The sequence below is a fragment of the Eleutherodactylus coqui genome, chromosome 1, assembly GCF_035609145.1.
Source record: "Eleutherodactylus coqui strain aEleCoq1 chromosome 1, aEleCoq1.hap1, whole genome shotgun sequence".
Taxonomy (NCBI): Eukaryota; Metazoa; Chordata; class Amphibia; order Anura; family Eleutherodactylidae; genus Eleutherodactylus; species Eleutherodactylus coqui.
This window is the reverse complement of record NC_089837.1, coordinates 442,045,969-442,062,859: the sequence shown is the minus strand read 5'-3', so window position 1 is coordinate 442,062,859 and position 16,891 is coordinate 442,045,969. Positions and strand designations below refer to the sequence as shown.

At 44.4% G+C, this 16,891-nt stretch overlaps 2 protein-coding genes across 4 annotated transcripts in view; both read right to left on the bottom strand.

The window, feature by feature from the left end:
- The window catches only part of CCDC169 (coiled-coil domain containing 169), a 55,705-nt gene extending 53,267 nt beyond the window's left edge, over window positions 1–2,438 (bottom strand). For both annotated transcript variants that reach the window (XM_066582736.1, XM_066582727.1), the window contains exon 1: window positions 2,293–2,438. In XM_066582736.1, the coding sequence (XP_066438833.1) occupies window positions 2,293–2,351 (59 nt within the window). In that variant the 5' untranslated portion in view covers window positions 2,352–2,438. The remainder of the gene's footprint in view (window positions 1–2,292) is intronic.
- Window positions 2,439–13,636: 11,198 nt separating this feature from the next.
- Window positions 13,637–16,891, bottom strand: part of SPART (spartin) — a 32,335-nt gene continuing 29,080 nt past the window's right edge. Inside the window, exon 8 of one of the 2 annotated variants that reach the window (XM_066582710.1) lies at window positions 13,637–14,712. In XM_066582710.1, coding sequence (XP_066438807.1) covers window positions 14,520–14,712 — 193 coding nt within the window. In that variant the 3' untranslated portion in view covers window positions 13,637–14,519. The remainder of the gene's footprint in view (window positions 14,713–16,891) is intronic. The other variant, XM_066582718.1, reaches the window with a different exon arrangement.

Below are 16,891 nucleotides of genomic sequence, written 5' to 3'. Positions count from 1 at the left end.
ATGAATGGAGAAACAGACCTCTGCTCTGTCCATTCCTGGAGGCACCAGACTGCCATCCTTGGCATTAGTGTGGTCCCAGCAGTAGGACTCCCACTGATCAGCAAGTTATCCCGTGTCTTGTAGATAGAGGGTAACTTTCTTTCATGGGACAACCCTTTTAAAGTGTGAATACGCTTTCACACAACTTTTGACATGTCAGAAGTTTTTAGTGGTGGGGTCCAAGTTCTAAGACTGCCATGATCGCTAAAACAAAGGTGCAGAAGTACTTAGCCGAGAGCAGTGACCTTTTGGTTGTGATTGTCACTCCTCGTCTCTCCCCTCATTAGCTAAAGACGGACTCAAAGAAGTGCAGAGGTGCGCATAACACCACCTTACAATGCCTAATACATACTGTACAAACCAACACATAGAAACAGTAACACTGAAGGCTGAACCTAGCTTACCGCTCCTTGAGGTGGAGGCTGCTAATAATTCATGATGACCTGATTCACCATCTAACTTTAAAGGGGTTGTCTGAAACTTTTACTATTGATGACGTATCTGCAAGATAGGTCATCAAGAGTCGATTGGTGGGGATCAGTTGTTCGCCACGCCACTGTCAGTGCAGACAGTGCTGTCCTTGTTGCAGTGGCCCAGTTTGGTACTAAAGGTAAAGTTCCCATTGATTCCAATAACAGCTGCTCCTGTAGTTACAAATGCCGGCCACAGGGGTCGGAGTAGCAGTTCCCGCGATGACCCTTGTGTGTAGTGGCATTGACAGCCGGCGCCTGCTCAGATGATCTCGAGCAACGGACCCCAGCCAATCACCTATTGATGACCTATCCTGAGAATACATCATCAATAGTATTTTTGCCCGGACAACCCCCCCGTTAAAGAATTACATGCTACAATTTTATTCATTGTAGACTCTAAATAATGGAGACATCATACTTTATCGTTAGTAAGCCGAGAAAGGCTGGATATAAGAAGTATGAATGTATGTCTACTTATAGAAAATAGTCACACTCAAACTGGCTGTATTCTATGGGAGAAACAAAGAAGCCTGAGGAAGGAATCTGCTCATCTCCAAAATGTGAAGAAAGGTTGGAGGCGCGGGTCTCTTGTTATTTGTACAGCACCAAATTATTCCGCAGCACTTAAAGTAATTTATTTATGACCCCCCACCAAGCTGGGTACTCATTTTACTGACCTCAGAAGGATAGAAGGCTGAGTCAACCTTGAGCTGTCTACCTGAACCAAGCGGGGATTGAACCCGCAACCTTCAGGTCGTGAGCGAGAGCTTAGGACTGCATTTCTGCTGCCTCATCTAGGACACCATGCCATTTGCTTTAGTGACGTCACAGAGTGTGGCCATGTCATTTTTATGGTTACCCATACACGGGGGACGCCATCAGTCTCAGCCCTCTCACCACTAGAACATTTTCAATTTGATCTACATTTCCCAGGTGACCACTTTGTGGATATATTACTCCGAATGATACTTTTAAATGGCCTGATTGATGATCAAAGGTCCCGAACAGCCCAGATCACTTGGTTGTCATGGTAGCTGGGGGCATTCTGAAAGTCCCCAGTGCTGCCATGTATTTCTGTTTATTAAGATATACCTGCATAACATCTTAATAGAATAAGTAGAAATACCATATACCGCAATACTGAAGTATTGCAGTATCTGGTATAAGCAATTAAGCAATCTCAAGTCCTTTATAGGGACTAACTAAAAAAAAAATTGAAAAAAAGTTTTTAGTGTAAAAAATAAAGGATAATAAAAAACAAAAAAACACAACCTTTACCCATATTTTTAATCAAAAATCAAAAACAAGAGAAAAAAAAAAGACATATTTGGTGGTCCGGCCTATGAAAATAATGCATTATTTACCCCGCATGGTAAACATTGTAAAAAAAAACATGAATAACTCTGAATTGCGTTTTTTGGTCCCCCTGTCTACAAGAGATGGCGAAAAAATGTTTTGAAAATTCTTTTTCAAGAAAACTTTTTTTAAAGTAGTACGGCAAAATATGTAAATTACATTTGGTATTGTCGCAATCGTACGAGACATAGAATAAAGTTATCGTGTCATCTTTGTTGCATGTAGGAACAAGATCCCCCTTTCTTCGATGATGAAATTGCTTTTTCCCCCCCATTTCACTCCACTTACAAGTTCTTAAAAGCTTTTCAATACATCAAATACTACCATTACAAAAAAATCACAGATACAAGGTAGTGGCCATATATACAGTAGTCAGTAGAGCCCACTGCCTGGCGCACATAGTATATTACTAGCCGCATCTCACTTCATTCTCGTCTCCATCTGCAGCTCCTCACTGTCGGGATCGGCCCGGCTCCTCTCCATCTTGCAGTTGTTGATACGTTCCCATGACAACAGAAGAGCCTCACGTCATCTCCTCGCTACAACACTTCCTCGGTCACGTGGTACAGTAGGCACGTGACTATCTCGCAGCCGCTGGAACTGGTTGCCTGCACGAGGGGGAGGACCGCAGAAGAGCGCGCGGCGGCGACAGGAGAATGGAAGAGTGGGACAAGCGGGTCGTGCGGGACGTGCGGGTGTACTGCGGGCTGAAGGCGGCGCTGGGTGAGGGCGCTGCATAGACGCATCTCTGTGACTAATGCATCACGGGAAGATTTAAAGGGGTTTTTCAAAGTAAAAAAAAACGTGTAAATTTATGCTCAAAATAGGAAAAGAGCAAACTTTGTAATATCTACTCGTGTGTGGCATGATGTATCCATAGCCTGGCTGCAGGTCATCGCTGTGAACATGGCGTAGAGCGGGGCGATAGAAGAGCGCGGGATGCTGCAGACACGGATCTTCTGCCGCCATCTTCTGACCGCTACCATATAACTCTTTTATTCTTCAGCCGACAGTTGTCTAAGGGCTCACGCTGCGTGGGGCTTCCTGTAGTTTTATCGGTACCATTTGGGAGTACATGCAACTTTTTGGTCTCTTTTCATTAAATTTCATCTTGGGGACTGGGTGACCGAAAAAAGCGCAATTCTAACGTGTATTTATTTATTTTTTTCTTATGATATTCACCGTGCGGGGGGATAATGTGTTATTTGCTAGATTGGACTTTTATCGACACAACAATGCTAAATATGGTTTTGAGTTTTTTTTTCTAAATTATAAATATGGGTAAAGGTGGTTTTTTTTTTTTTTTTTTTTTTTTTTTTTTTTTTTAAAAAAAAAACAACTTTTGTTACCCTTTTATTAATAAACTTTTAAACTGACTTTTATGGGGTGTTTTTTTTCTTTTAGTCCCCACAGGGGACAAGAACTAGTGATGGTTTGAGCATTCCTGCAGTATGATGTAATGCATAGTGTTGCATTACCCCATGATCTGCCAATCTATGAAGCCACGCAGCGGGCATGGCACGATGGGCATCACATGATCACTGAAGCTGTGGCCTCTTTACGCGGATTCCACATCTGCCTGACATTGAGGTGAAACTCTGTGCGGCCCTTTGTCTCTGTTCCTCCTTGTGCATTGCTGATCTGATGACTCGGGCCTCCTGTGCCCGCCACCCGCGCGATACCGGTCATTAGCATAGAAGGCGCCAAAGATTGAATGTAAGTTTTTTTAGGCTTGGGAACGATTTACTATTTTGCATATAGATACATCTGTGGTGCGCCAAACATGACCGCAGGCACAATGGGGATAGTTTAAGGCCTGACAATCCTGATGCCGGGGTCCCTGTAAACCGCCCATACAGGTGAAATAACTAATTAGCGGCTGCTTGTAGGGCAATCGATTTCTACAAGTGATTGTTTGTGAAGCGCAAAACTGATGCCGGTGACCCGGCGTTGGTTCGCCGCTCCCCGTCTGACATTTGTACGCGTGGCGTCGCAGCTGATATGAACACAATTATCAGTGTTTCCCTTTTTGTTTGCAGAAAAATTAACGAATGAAGCCACGGTTCTGTCTGAACACGCACAGCGAGCCGCAGAATACAGCGACACCCTGGGAGAGTTAACAGCGAGCTTTGACCAGGTGAGATGTTCTACACCAATGTGCGTGGGTTAGCGCATCGAACGTCATTAAAGGGATATTCCCATTATTGTGTGTAATGGGATACGTATCGTTACAGGTTGTCGGGGTTTTGTTTTCTTGTAACTCCTGCACAGCGATACTCCTGGCCTCCCAAATGATTGGGGTCATGGCGGATCGGACGGCGGCGGCTGGGAACATCGCAGGCTGCAGAACTTAGTAGGCTCAGCTGGAAAACCCATTTAGATTTATGTCCCTTAAATGTAGTAGTGATGCAAGTGGTGATCGTGTTCCTGACTGCTTTGTATACAGTCACAAGTAATTAGGAAATTATAGCACCAGTGTTTCTGGTGGCGCAAAGTGCCACTTACTAATATAATACAGTGAAAGGGATTGGAGTTGTAAGCACAGGCTGCTGGTTTAGGGTCTGTGATGACATCACCGTCATTGAACATCTAGGGTGTTTGATAGATAATAGCCCTGCCACGCACACGTCACAAGCACGCCACGGCCCTGCTACGAGCACATAAAAAAAAAAAAAAAACACACGGCTCAGCTACATACTTTCTTTATCTCATACAACAGGGATCAGAACTGGCACAGCAAAGGCCTGCACAAACTGATCACCCCCTGGTCATGTGACCCTGGACTCCTCCCACACAGGTGACTGATCACATGATGATGACATCATCACAGGTGCTGTGAGCACACGGCTGCTGTCAGGCTCTGCATGTGTTTTATGCTTTAAGCCCCCTGTCCACGGGCGTTGCGAATCTCTGCTGCGGAAGCCGCCGCCCGGGAGCAGGAGTCGGCAGACGAATCTCCGGGGTCATCTATATAGGTTGTGTTGAATCAGCACTCCAAGGGTTTTTTCAGAAAGTAAAAAACGGTTTCTTCCTCAATGGTAAAACATAGCTGCAACGTTTCGATCCTTACAGACACTGGATCTTTGTCAAGCATAAAGCAGCATACCCCACCCCATACTTAAATATCCCCACATGTATAACAGAACCAATCACAAAACACAGAGTAAGTACATACCCCCCTCTCCAGGATGGTCATAGGGCCAGGGATATGCAGCGCAGCTGAACCACATGGATCACATAATGAGCATCTAGCAGTCATGTCAAATGAAGCACATTAGAAAGTGGGACATATTACCTAAACCGGCATCTGTGATGTTCTAAGGCGCAGGCGCGCCTCCCTAGCCAATCGGTGCAATGAGTGCAATGCCCATACCCTTAATCAACCTTCCGGGCCGTCTGCGCATGCGTCGATGTCGCGGCCATATTGTAGAAAGTACAACCACGGCCCCTGTGGATTAAAAAGCGCTACTGCGCATGCGCCAATGACGCGGCATTGCGGCTATATTGTAGGGACTATAAACCCGGCCCCTATGAGCGCAAACGTGCTACTGCGCGTGTGCCACTCATATCGCCTCCAATGATGTAATCTCAGCTTTTTAACATAAATAGGAGCATCAGCTTGGCACAAAACCACCCATACGTTCACAGCATCACAATGTACCATGAGTGGTCACCCTGTAGATCAGTTACTGACCCAAAGCCGTCATTTCATACAAATTTTGTGCCCACCAAAAAGGTTTGTTAATCAGCAGATATTATGGACCAGATGAATTAAATGATAATTACTAAACCAATGATGGGCTATACTACTAATCCTCATTTCCTATGTAATCCGGGAAAGACCATACCTAAATAATTCACCATTGCCCATGGTCAGTAATCCCTAAAAGTGGCCTGCCAAATTATTGGACAGATGTAAACCAATGTAATATCACACAGACAATTATGTCTAGATGCTCAAAAAATATTTTTTATTTTCATTTCTACAGAAAAATCTGACAGGTAGGCTGACCACGGAGAATCGCAGCAATTCGCAGCATGCTGTGATTTGCCGGCCTTGAGCGGAGAATCGCTTTGATTCTCTGCTCGTGGAAACGGGGCCGGCGCTTTCCATAGCAACGCTATGGAAAGCTTCAGGCGGCGATTTACCACCGGCAAAATCACACCCATGGACACGGGGCCTTAGGACCTGTGATGACGTCACCGTCGTGATCGGGGGTGGAGCATGTAACTCACTCACGGACACGTGGTCATTAGCACTTTGATAGTGTTTATTTAAAGGGCTTTTCCAGGACTCTGATATTGATGATCTGTCCTAGGGATAGACCATCGCTGTCAGATCGGTGGGGTCTGATTCCCAGCACCACTGCTGATCAGCTGTTTGTAGGAGCTGCGGTGCTCGGATGAGAGCTACAGCCTCCTTGTCAGCCTTTGATGTCACGTACATTGGCAGCATAGCCTTTTTGCAACTCTGTCCTATTCAAATGAATGGGATCAAGCTGCAATACCAGGCGCAACCACTACAAAATGTATGGCACTGTGGCTGGTATATAGTTACTGGACAACATTGCATAAATAGCTCTAACTGTCTTAAAATAACTAACAAAGCAGTACGGTACTTGCCTGTCCTCTGCCATGAGGATCCAGTGCTGTTGCCCCGCCATCCTCCTGGTGACTGTAGTGGCAGAGGATGTCAACATAAGTCTCCTAACTGATACAGCGTCTCAGTTCTGAACCGGCACCCAGGATGGAAGTGCTTATGCCAGGAGAACGGTCAGTAATAATGCTGCTGCTGATTGCCTGCAGCAGTCAAGTGACTTCTGCGGACATCATTGCCACAGCACCACCCGGAGGCTGGTGGGACAACAGCACTGGATCCCCGCGGTAGAGAATGGGTGAGTAGTTTGGTATCTTAACACACTTAGAGCTATTGCTGCAATGTTGTCCGGTAACTGGACAACCCCTTTAGGCTACCTACACACGGGTGAGTGCCATCTCCATTTTTCAAAAGCCATAACTTTTTTACTTTTCCGTCGACGCGGCCGTATAAGGGCTTGTTTTTTGCGTAGCGAACAGTAGTTTTAATCGGTGCCACTTTTGGGTACATAGGCTATATCGTAAAACTTTTATTAATTTTTTTATGAGAGAGAGAAAACGCATCAATTCTGCCATAGATTTTATTTTATTTTTTTTTACAGCGTTAATCATGCAGCATAAATGACACACTAAATTTTTTTCTGCGGGATGGTACGGTTACAACGATACCAAATTTGTTATTTTTTTTTTAGGTTTTTACACTTTTTTGCATTAAAACCCCCTTTTTTTCTTTTTTTTTTTGAAAATCTTTTTTTTCTCTATAGCTGCATTCAAAGTCCTGTAACTTTAATTTTTTTATGTACGGAGCTCTATAAGGGCTTATTTTTTGCGAGACGAACTATAGTTTTTATTGATACCATTTTGGGGAATGTACGGCTTTTTTGATCACTTTTATTGCATTTTTTTGGGAGGCAAAATGCTAAAAATTAGCATTTTGCCTCTGTTTTTTTAGCGTTTTTTTTTTACGCTTTTTGCTGTACAAAATAAAAAGCGTGTTCAACTTTTTGTACACGTCGTTACAGACGCGTCAATACCAAATATGTGGGGTTTTAATTTTTTTTTAAATTTTTCTTTATTTTACATTTTTTTATTCTTTTTTTACACAATGTGAGTCCCTCTGAGTGACTTACAGCACTGTGCCTATGATCGCTGTGATAAGGCATGGCAGAGCTACTGCTCTGCCATGCCTTATCGCTTATACAGCGATCATAGGCATTGGCACTACAGGACTTTGCGAGAGCCGGCTGGAGACACAGAGGGAGCGCGCTCCCTCTGTGAACTCTTACCCTGCCGCGATCTACTTAGATCGTGGCAGGGAAGGTGTTAACAGCGGGGGGAGCATCTCTGATGCCCCCCCGCTGTTGCAGCGGGACACCAGCTGTAACTGACAGCCGACTCCCGCTGCGGGATAGCGCGAGGTCAGTCATGATCTCGCGCTATCCCGATGACGAACCGGTACGTCATGTTGCAGAAAGTACCAGGCTCCCATGACGTACCGGTACGTCATGGAGCGGGAAGGGGTTAATGTGAGGCGTTTCTATGTCCAAAACGCCTCCCATCACTTCAGTGGGGAAACCTCTCATTGCACCCTGTGCGATGTGTTTTCTTGTCCCACTGAAAACAATGGGCGACGCAATCCGAGGAACATGAAAATATAGGATGTGGCGCAACTCTTTCCCGCACCGCAATGTGGGGAAAAAAATAATTTTTTAAATGTATATGACTATTCAAAACAATGGGGTTCATATTCTTGCGCCTCACAACAGACACATCTCGTGAAATTGTTTCAGCCTTGTGAAAGCGACCTTAAGAAGCTGTAACCCTCGCCAGAGCATTGGTAATCTATCCCAAGTATATGTCAATATTTAAAGGGGTATTATTATACGATGAAGTTTTCACATGATCGGTGGGAGTTTGACAATCGAGACTGTCACCAAAATAGGGGTCCTGGGACCCCCCCCCTCTGAACAGATCAGTAATCCAGCATACACACTGCTCTCCAGTCATCTCTTTGCAATTGATAGTAAGGTTGCCTGTCCACGGGCGAGCTGTCATTGGTGTTAACCCCCCGCGGGTAACGCAGTGAACGCTTTCCATAGGAGAACTACGGAAGTGCAGCTCGACGTCCATGAGCGGAGAATCAGATGGTCTCCGCTCGCAGGATTCAAATTGCGACATGCTGTAATTTTCTGTGGTGAGCCTATCTGTTAGGTAGGCTCACCGCGGTGACCTGTCGGTTCTCCCCCTGCTCCCCTGCAGCAGAATATCGCTAGCGCTATTCCGGCTCGGCCGTGGAAGGCAGCCTTATAACCAAGTTCAAGTGCCAGGCTATCTCAGTTATTACATGAACGGAGCGGCAGCACGCATGTTTCATTCATGTGGGACCTCCATTCTGGTGTTCAGTAGAATGAGGGTCCCAGGCACATTATAGGTGACCCTCCATACCCATTAGCAGTGACATTGTCCTATATGCATTCTGTGATCTTTGACTTGTGGCTACTCTTTCTTTTCCTCTCTCATTCCTCCTCGCTCATCTGAAATGTTTTTCCCCCACAGGTCCAGTCCAGACTCATCCGTGTTGCAGCTGTAAAACCAGCGTTGAGTAAAATCCTCGTTTAAATGGACGTTCCCCAGGATGGAGGACTTCTAATACATACAGCATCCTTCATTAGTTGTATGTGCATGCAGAATCCCCACAAGGCACAGACTGAGGAGATCAGGGATAAATAATAAATAGAATTATAAATAAAAACTGATACCTGTGCACAAATGACTGGGCCTGGGGGCGCATTTAGAAACACTTTTACGCCAGCTTCTGGTCTAAAAAAGTTGCAGACTTTGTGCAAGCAGGCGTTTGTGCAAAACTTTGCAACTTTTCTTAATTCTGCGCTGTCCCTGCAACTTTTTTAAAAGTGGGTTGAGCTTTCGGGAGGGGGTGTGCTCGCCCCAGACAGACAGATTTATAATTTGCACCAGAAACCGGCGTAAGTTATACCCAATACCTGCTGCACATTTCTGGAAAGGCGCATGCTCCTTTTCATGTATTCAGGGTCCCGGGGGAAACCTTAGTAAGCCCAATGCTGAGTTTAGTAAACTTCCCCCATAGTTGCTAGTTCAATTAAAGGAATTGTCACATGAAAAACTGTTTAGATTTAGATCCGGCGCATAATTTAAAAAACTACTTTTAGTACTATAAGCTAAGCCACCCCCCACCCCCGTCATTTTCCTGATGTGAGTACTGGAAGCCCGCATTGAGTGGTGTAAAGTAGTGCGCCCATTATAAAATTAGAATGGACGGACTACTTAACAGGACCGTTAAATGCATTGAGCGGCAGCTCCCAATGCTGACACCGGGGGATAGTAAGTGTAATACATCTCTGGATTCAACGCTTCACCTCCATAAGCTTAGATTCTAGTGCTAAAGGTAGGTTACAGACTCCCTTTAATAAATGTTGTATTTACATTTATTTTAAAAAGACTTATTTCTATCCACAGATATTTGAGGACTTTTAGAATAGCGCCATCTGCTGTTTCTACTCTGTGTGCACTTCTGTAATTGTTCCAGCTGCTCAGTCTTGCTTCCTTCTCTGTATGACTGGGTATGGGATCTCTGGTGGGCTGAGCGGCGGCTTCTCAAGTTGCTCCATCTTCTCTGATGTCAGAAGAGAGCAAGTGATGAGAGACAGCTTAACCGCAGAGAAGCAACACATAAGTAGGTTTGTCCAGCAAGAGAATTTGCTGAAGTGGAGCCGACACAAAGGATGCCATAACACGAGCGCCAGTGGCTGTTAGTCACAGTTTCCCAACAATTGCCAGGCTGCACCTGTAAACAGCCCAGCAATTAGCGCTATTACCTACCATTAGCCCTGATGCAATAGTGCTAATTGCCAGCTGGCAACTTTTAGGAAACCGCTAGTGCCTACTACTAGCACTCGTGTCTTGGCAGCCAAAGGCTCTTCAATAGAAATGGCAGGTGGTGCTATTCTTACATTAGTCTTGGAATATTGGGGGATACAAACTTTTTAAATTACATGACAGTACCTCTAAGAGAGCCCATCTACTGGACAGGAATCAGGAACCTCCCATATCTCTTTAAAGGCGGCAACAGTTTTCAGTTCCCGTTTCCTGTCCGTAGGACAAATTGGGGAATGCTGAGATAGCTGCTGCTTGGCTACCTCAACTCTTTCAAGGAGTCCAACAGATCTCTAAAGGATGGATTGCAGGGCTTTGCTCTCAAACTGCATGGCATGAGAGGTTGCCTGTCCGGTGCAAGTCTCCACTTTGAATGATCAGCTTGCCCCCTGGTGGATGCTGTGCACCCCTGTCTTGCAACGCACAAATCTTGCCCGTGTGAAGCTGGCCTTAGGGTGGCTTCAGCTGAGCGTATGTGCAAAAACAAAACATATTTGCGCAGTAAACAAGGTTGATTAGTGTGCGTACACGCTCACTGTTTTTGCACCCCTCTTTGAGGCAGTACAATGTAGTGCCTGTCCCACTGATTACAGTGATATGTCTGCTCTATGTATCTGGGCAGGAGTTTCAGAAACTTGTATTTTATCAGTAGCACCAAAGGCATAGGACTACATATAGTGCTGGATATTCATGAGCTGCAGGCTAGCTGCACCTACCAGACATTGATAAACAGCTGTCTACCTATTACTATGCATGTAGAGAGAGCTGCCAATCATTGGCTGGAGTGGGTGTGGCCAACCTGCAACTCATGAATATCCAGGACTAGTTCTGTGGCTGGGGGCTACTAATAATATGCCATTTTCCCCATACTGCTACACAGATCCACATAGACATATCCGTATGACAGCCAGTGCTCTGTGAGGGGTGGAAAAAGATGGTGACTTATTCCCCTTTAAGTACCAGTAATTAGTTTTCAATTAACCCATGACAGCACAGCTACACACAGCTGTACCGCATAAACCTAAAATTTGGGATGATCATTCTTTAGGTCCTAAATAGGAAAAGTAAAGGGGTCACAACTTGATTATTGAATGCTAATTGCAAAAGTGGCTCCCTATGTTATGTACCTCATCTAATTCTCTAACTTCCCGCTGTCGTACAAACTTGCAATTTGACACGACCATTCTATAGGTTGTAAATAGAACCAAAGTGACCCCCTCTGTTGTATAACTACATGTTTCGGCCCGTAATGGGCCCTTTTCAAGCATTTCAACTTGAACAAGGCCCATTACGGGCCAAAACGCGTTTCTTTTTATGGTTTGTGTCATTTGGACTTAAATGTATGTTACGACAAATCTACAGCGATCCCCACTTCCTGAAAAGAAAGAGCGCAGAGATCTTTTCCTCCTTTCTGGATTTGGTCTGTGAAGTAAGCACGTCTTTATAAAATTTTCTGTGCGAACAACAGGTAAACACTGGTACAAAATTAACTCGGGCGAAGCCGGGTATATCCGCTAGTAACACATAAAATAGAAAATGGACTCAAATGGTCCATGGCTCTTACGACAGAACTGAGGCGGTGAAGGGTGTTCTCAACTTTTAAGAGTTCAGGGAGGTTCTGGTTTCCTTTCTGGAGGGTGGCTGGCTTTCGCATAGGTACTGTCATGGGAAACGGACTACCAGGTATTAATCTTGCTGAATAGCCAATTCAAAAAGTTAAAAATACTAGATTTTAAATTTTTGCATTAAGTCTCATTCATATAGGCAGCTCCTATGCAATATCCAACTGGTACAAAAGCAAATGAAAAAGCTCTGTCCCTGACCTGGAGACTACACAAAGAGGCTGTGGGAGCGTACAGAAACCTGGTTGCCCTTTAAGGACGTTGACATGTATCTTTATTTCACTTCTTAAAAGTTATAATAAAATCTTCAATAAATACAGTTGGGCCTCATGTCCACAGGCATAATTGAATCACGGAATATGTGTGTGTCACCCACGCAGATGATCCACAGTTCAATATGCCCATAGACTGTGCATCAGCAGGTATTTTAAATACCTACGGATGTCTTTTTTTTTTCCCCCCGGCGTGTGGACGCTCCATTTTTCTACGGATCCCGCAGTGATTGCTTCCATTGAAGTCAATGGAAGCAGTCTGATCCGCAGCAAAGCAGATTTTTTTTTTTTGAAAGTACGGCGCATGCACACAGGCCAAGCGCATCTGCCGTGCAGAAGAAAGTAGATCCAACCGCGACAGAGGAGATCCACACAGTGTCCAGACAGGTGAATAAATGTCTTTTGCCTAAAGTCTGCAGGCACAGGTGGAATCTGCTGCGGGATTCCACACTCAAAACATGTGTGTGTCCATGGACATGAGGCCTTAACCCCTTAGTGACCATGTATGGAAGGAGGTCACGTTGCCATCTCACTTCATACATCGTGGGCATTGGCTGTTTATTACAGCGGACACCCGCAGGTAACAGCTCCGACAAGCCGCGCAGAGCGATCAGGGCTGTTAACCCTTTAAATGCTGCTGTAAAGTCTGATAGCGGCATTTAAAGCCCCTGACCAATGTTCAGTGGTTCCGTACGGCTCCCTGCGATGAGATCCCTTCTGAAAGGTCCCAGGGCTGTTTTGGCAGAATGCCCATCAACCCATCTGCCATGGGGTGGCTTAATAGCCTGCCTGTATCCCATTAATGGGACACGTGGTTGCCACAGATTTGATGTAGAATGTGAGCAGATTCCGCTGCAAAGTTCGCTGTTAGAAGCAAGGCCTTACGGGGAATGTATTGTGTTCACACTGACAGCAGATGTAGCAATCCGTAACACTGCTAGCATACAACTAGTTTATAGCATTGCAGTTAGAAGGTGTTAAATGTCAATGTAAGCTTTGCTACATCCGCCTTCTGCTGCTTGCACCAGGTGCTGGGAACTTGGATTTTGCTTCTCCTTTCTCAAGTATTAAATCCTGCTATAATGAACGATTTGGGAACAGACATAGGAATCACCAAACAATGGGTGCAAAAGAAATCTGCAGTTGCCATAGCAACCCATCGGATTTCATTGTCATAAAGATAGATCCTGGTTGCTATGAGTAACATCCTTTCTTTGCAGTTTGACAACTGTCCTGCACTGTATTCAGTTTGATGCAGAAAGCCACAGCAGATTAACATTACCACAAGATGGCATCCCGCTCCAGCACATTATATTATATCAGGTCTATGTCGCGGCAGCCGAAAATAAAGACAAGGACTAAGACGTTGCACATAAGTCTTTTAATAAGCCCTATTTCTGGCCTAACACCCATTTTACTTTACCAAAATCTTTATAAATATAACCATTTTCTGCGTAGTAGTCTCTGCTTCTTATATTATACTGTAGTAGTGCAAACACTGCATTATAAAGCAAACCCTGGCAGTCACTCTGGTTTCTAGTATTCCAAAGACCTTAGGCTAGTATACATTTACTGAAATCTTTGGATTGTATTACTTATAGGTGACACTTTAGAAATTCTTGGAACGCTGCATCATTAGTGACAGGAGGCAAGTTGCACCCGATATTTGGTTTTCATACACTCAATGCATACCTGTATATCTCACCCTTATACCAAGCAGCTAAGTCCAATGCAAATATATTTTAAAACCTTTAAGCTAGTTTTAAGTTAAACCTGAAATACTGGATAATTATTGCTTAGATTTTCTTAAACCTGCATTGCAGAAGAGATGAGCACTTTGTCTTAAACCGCACTGTTCCCTGACTGCAGAGATTAAAGTCCTGTACTTACAGCAGCATCTGCAAAGTATGCATCCAACTACACTTTTTCTCCAGCATGTACAGGCAATATATTGTTCAAGATTCCCCCCTCTTTTGTCAAACCCTTTTCACAAATCATGTTGGGAGAAGGCAGACTTCCTGCAGAGAAGAAAAAAAAAAGCCATAGGGAGTTTTCTTTCCTTAAGTCCCAGGCCATTTGCTGCCATGGGTTTCAGAACATTGCTAATATAGGTCTTTATTAGCAAACCCACTTAAGTGTCTTAATTTAATATACAGAAGAAAAGTCTATTAAACAATCAGATATTGTATTAACCATCAGAAAGGTTTAGCGTCACACTTTAAGGCAGAGGGGAGCACAAGAGCGCCAGTTCAGTGAGGATCGCCTTTCTTGTCCTGCTTCTCCTTCAGTTTATATTCATCCAGAATGGCGTGACTGGTTTCTTTTGCAGTTTTCTTCACTATTGCTTTTATACCTATGTGGTCAATATTAAATGCAGTCACCCCAACATTAATTGCAGAATTTACGGCGTTGTCAGTGGCATGCCCGGCGTCTTTTCCATACCTGCGAAAGAGGAAAATGGGGTCAGTGCTTGCCTTGAAAAATAATCCGTCAAAAGGAAATGCCACAACCTGTGCAACTGTGCAAACAATGTGCCAGCGAGTGCGTTAGCAAAGAGAAAAAAGGTGATAATGGAAGACTGTACAATAGATGGCAAAGCCCCACTGGAGGGGGGTAATTGGTGACCGTTCCTGCAACTGCGATACTAGTGAAAAATGGCATTTTTAAAATTTACTGGGTCAGAGTGGAAACTACCAAAATGATTAGTGTTGAAAGTCCTCTGAGAATGAGGTTATTTTGTTATGGGAATAGTTTGGAGTTCCAGCTTGCTGAACCCCCCCCCCCCCCCCCTTGCCCCATCCCTATCCACTAGTAAAGGCTTTAAATTCCGCCATTGTCCATTCCACATGACTATAAAATGGGTTGTTACAGCCATAATACAGACGCTACAATCGGGGGTTTGGAAACGCACTTCCTGGCACAAGGCAACCGCACATTTGAGAATAGATAAAGTATTTTGGAGCCAGTCAAGGTTATATTTAACAGTTCATTTCTTACTTGTGGCCCAAGTTACCTAGAATTAACTGAATTAATAAAGTGCCTCATGCTTGATTTAACAGAGCCCTTACAGACCACCATCCAACCCCAAAACAACGAATACATTTTTGAAAAATACAAGGAGATTCAAAACGAATGGTGGAAAAGTAAAGCCAATTACTCCTACATGAATTGACGTAACAGCTAGAATGACATGAAAAGATAGAACTCCCAAGTTTTTAATGCCCCTTATAGATGTAAAAACGCGGGCGCCGTTGGCATCACGATAGATATCAAGTCCAGAGTCCAGGTCTGCCCAGAGATGTCCCGGCATATCCTCAGTTACCGATTCCACTGCAGTGGAGTGGTGTCACCAACAGCGCCCACATCAAACTCCCATAAGACGCATTAAAAAAACTTGTAGGTCAGTTTATGTATTAAGAACTAAGCTTTACTTTTGCAAAGTTTTTGAATCACCCTGCATTACCAGCTCTGTTTGCAGACAGTAAATGAAACTATTCTGGATTAGCATCCAAAGACTGACATTATTATTTATCCGCAGGGTCTCCAGTGATCAATAGAAAGACAGGGGTCCCAGTGAGGAATAGTGTGAATGGAGCAGTTGGGCGCACACTTGACTGGCGACTGATACTACTCCGTTCAGACCTTGTAGTGCAGTGAGAAGGAACATTCTAGTGATCAGTGGGAATTCCAGCAATGGGCCGTGGGGGCACAAGTTGTGGGAACAGTCCAGGGTTGTCTATTCTGTCACTGCTTACCCCCTATCCAGAAGATAGGGAATAAGTGTCTGATCAGTGGGAGTCACTGGGACTAGTCACATGAACAGGAATCCCGCGAACGGAGCCGTGGTCAAGCATGCACATTGCTGCTCCATTCATCTCTAAGGGACTGCTGATCAGAAGCAAAGTACAGCGATCCATTTAGAGAGACTGTCTGGCCCGGATACAATTTAGTAAACCCTCAGCAGTGAGAAGTATTAGGTCCTTTGGATGTAGGCAAGTACAATTTCAGGCACTGAGCGCAAACAAAGTTCTTGGAAAATTGAAATCCATTTTTTGTATCAGTAGGTTGCACAACTTTTCATTATGCAATCGTTAAACCACAAAACCCCTTTTAAAAGAGCCTTGTTCACACAGTGCAATTATGTTCGATTGGATCCAAATCAAGAAGTTTGAAGCTTTGCATTATCTACCATTTAGGTTTCAAATTCTGAACCAACCGATCAATCAGCAGCTTGTATTAATTTCCAGATAAGCTCCAGGATTGGTTTACTAAGCATTATAGACAATGAAGATCGGTTACGATTTCAATGGCTGACTATATAGCCAACATTAAAATATGACATACAGTAAGTTGTGTGTGCAACCAGTAACCGAATAGAAGCAGTGGGGTGGCTGTCTGGCTCTGCAGCACGGCCTTTGCTCAGATGGGCTGTTCTGAGGTCCTTCCGGCACTCACAATGCGTCAAGTGGGTAGTCCTCACTGCTCCCTCTCAGTAGGCGACATTGGACCACTACTGAGTGTGGATCGCACACTGGACACATTGCAAAGGCCATGAACAGGACCTAAGGTGAGCCTGTCCAGGCGAATGGAGTATGAAAAAAAAAAAAAGGAAAAACTGGGA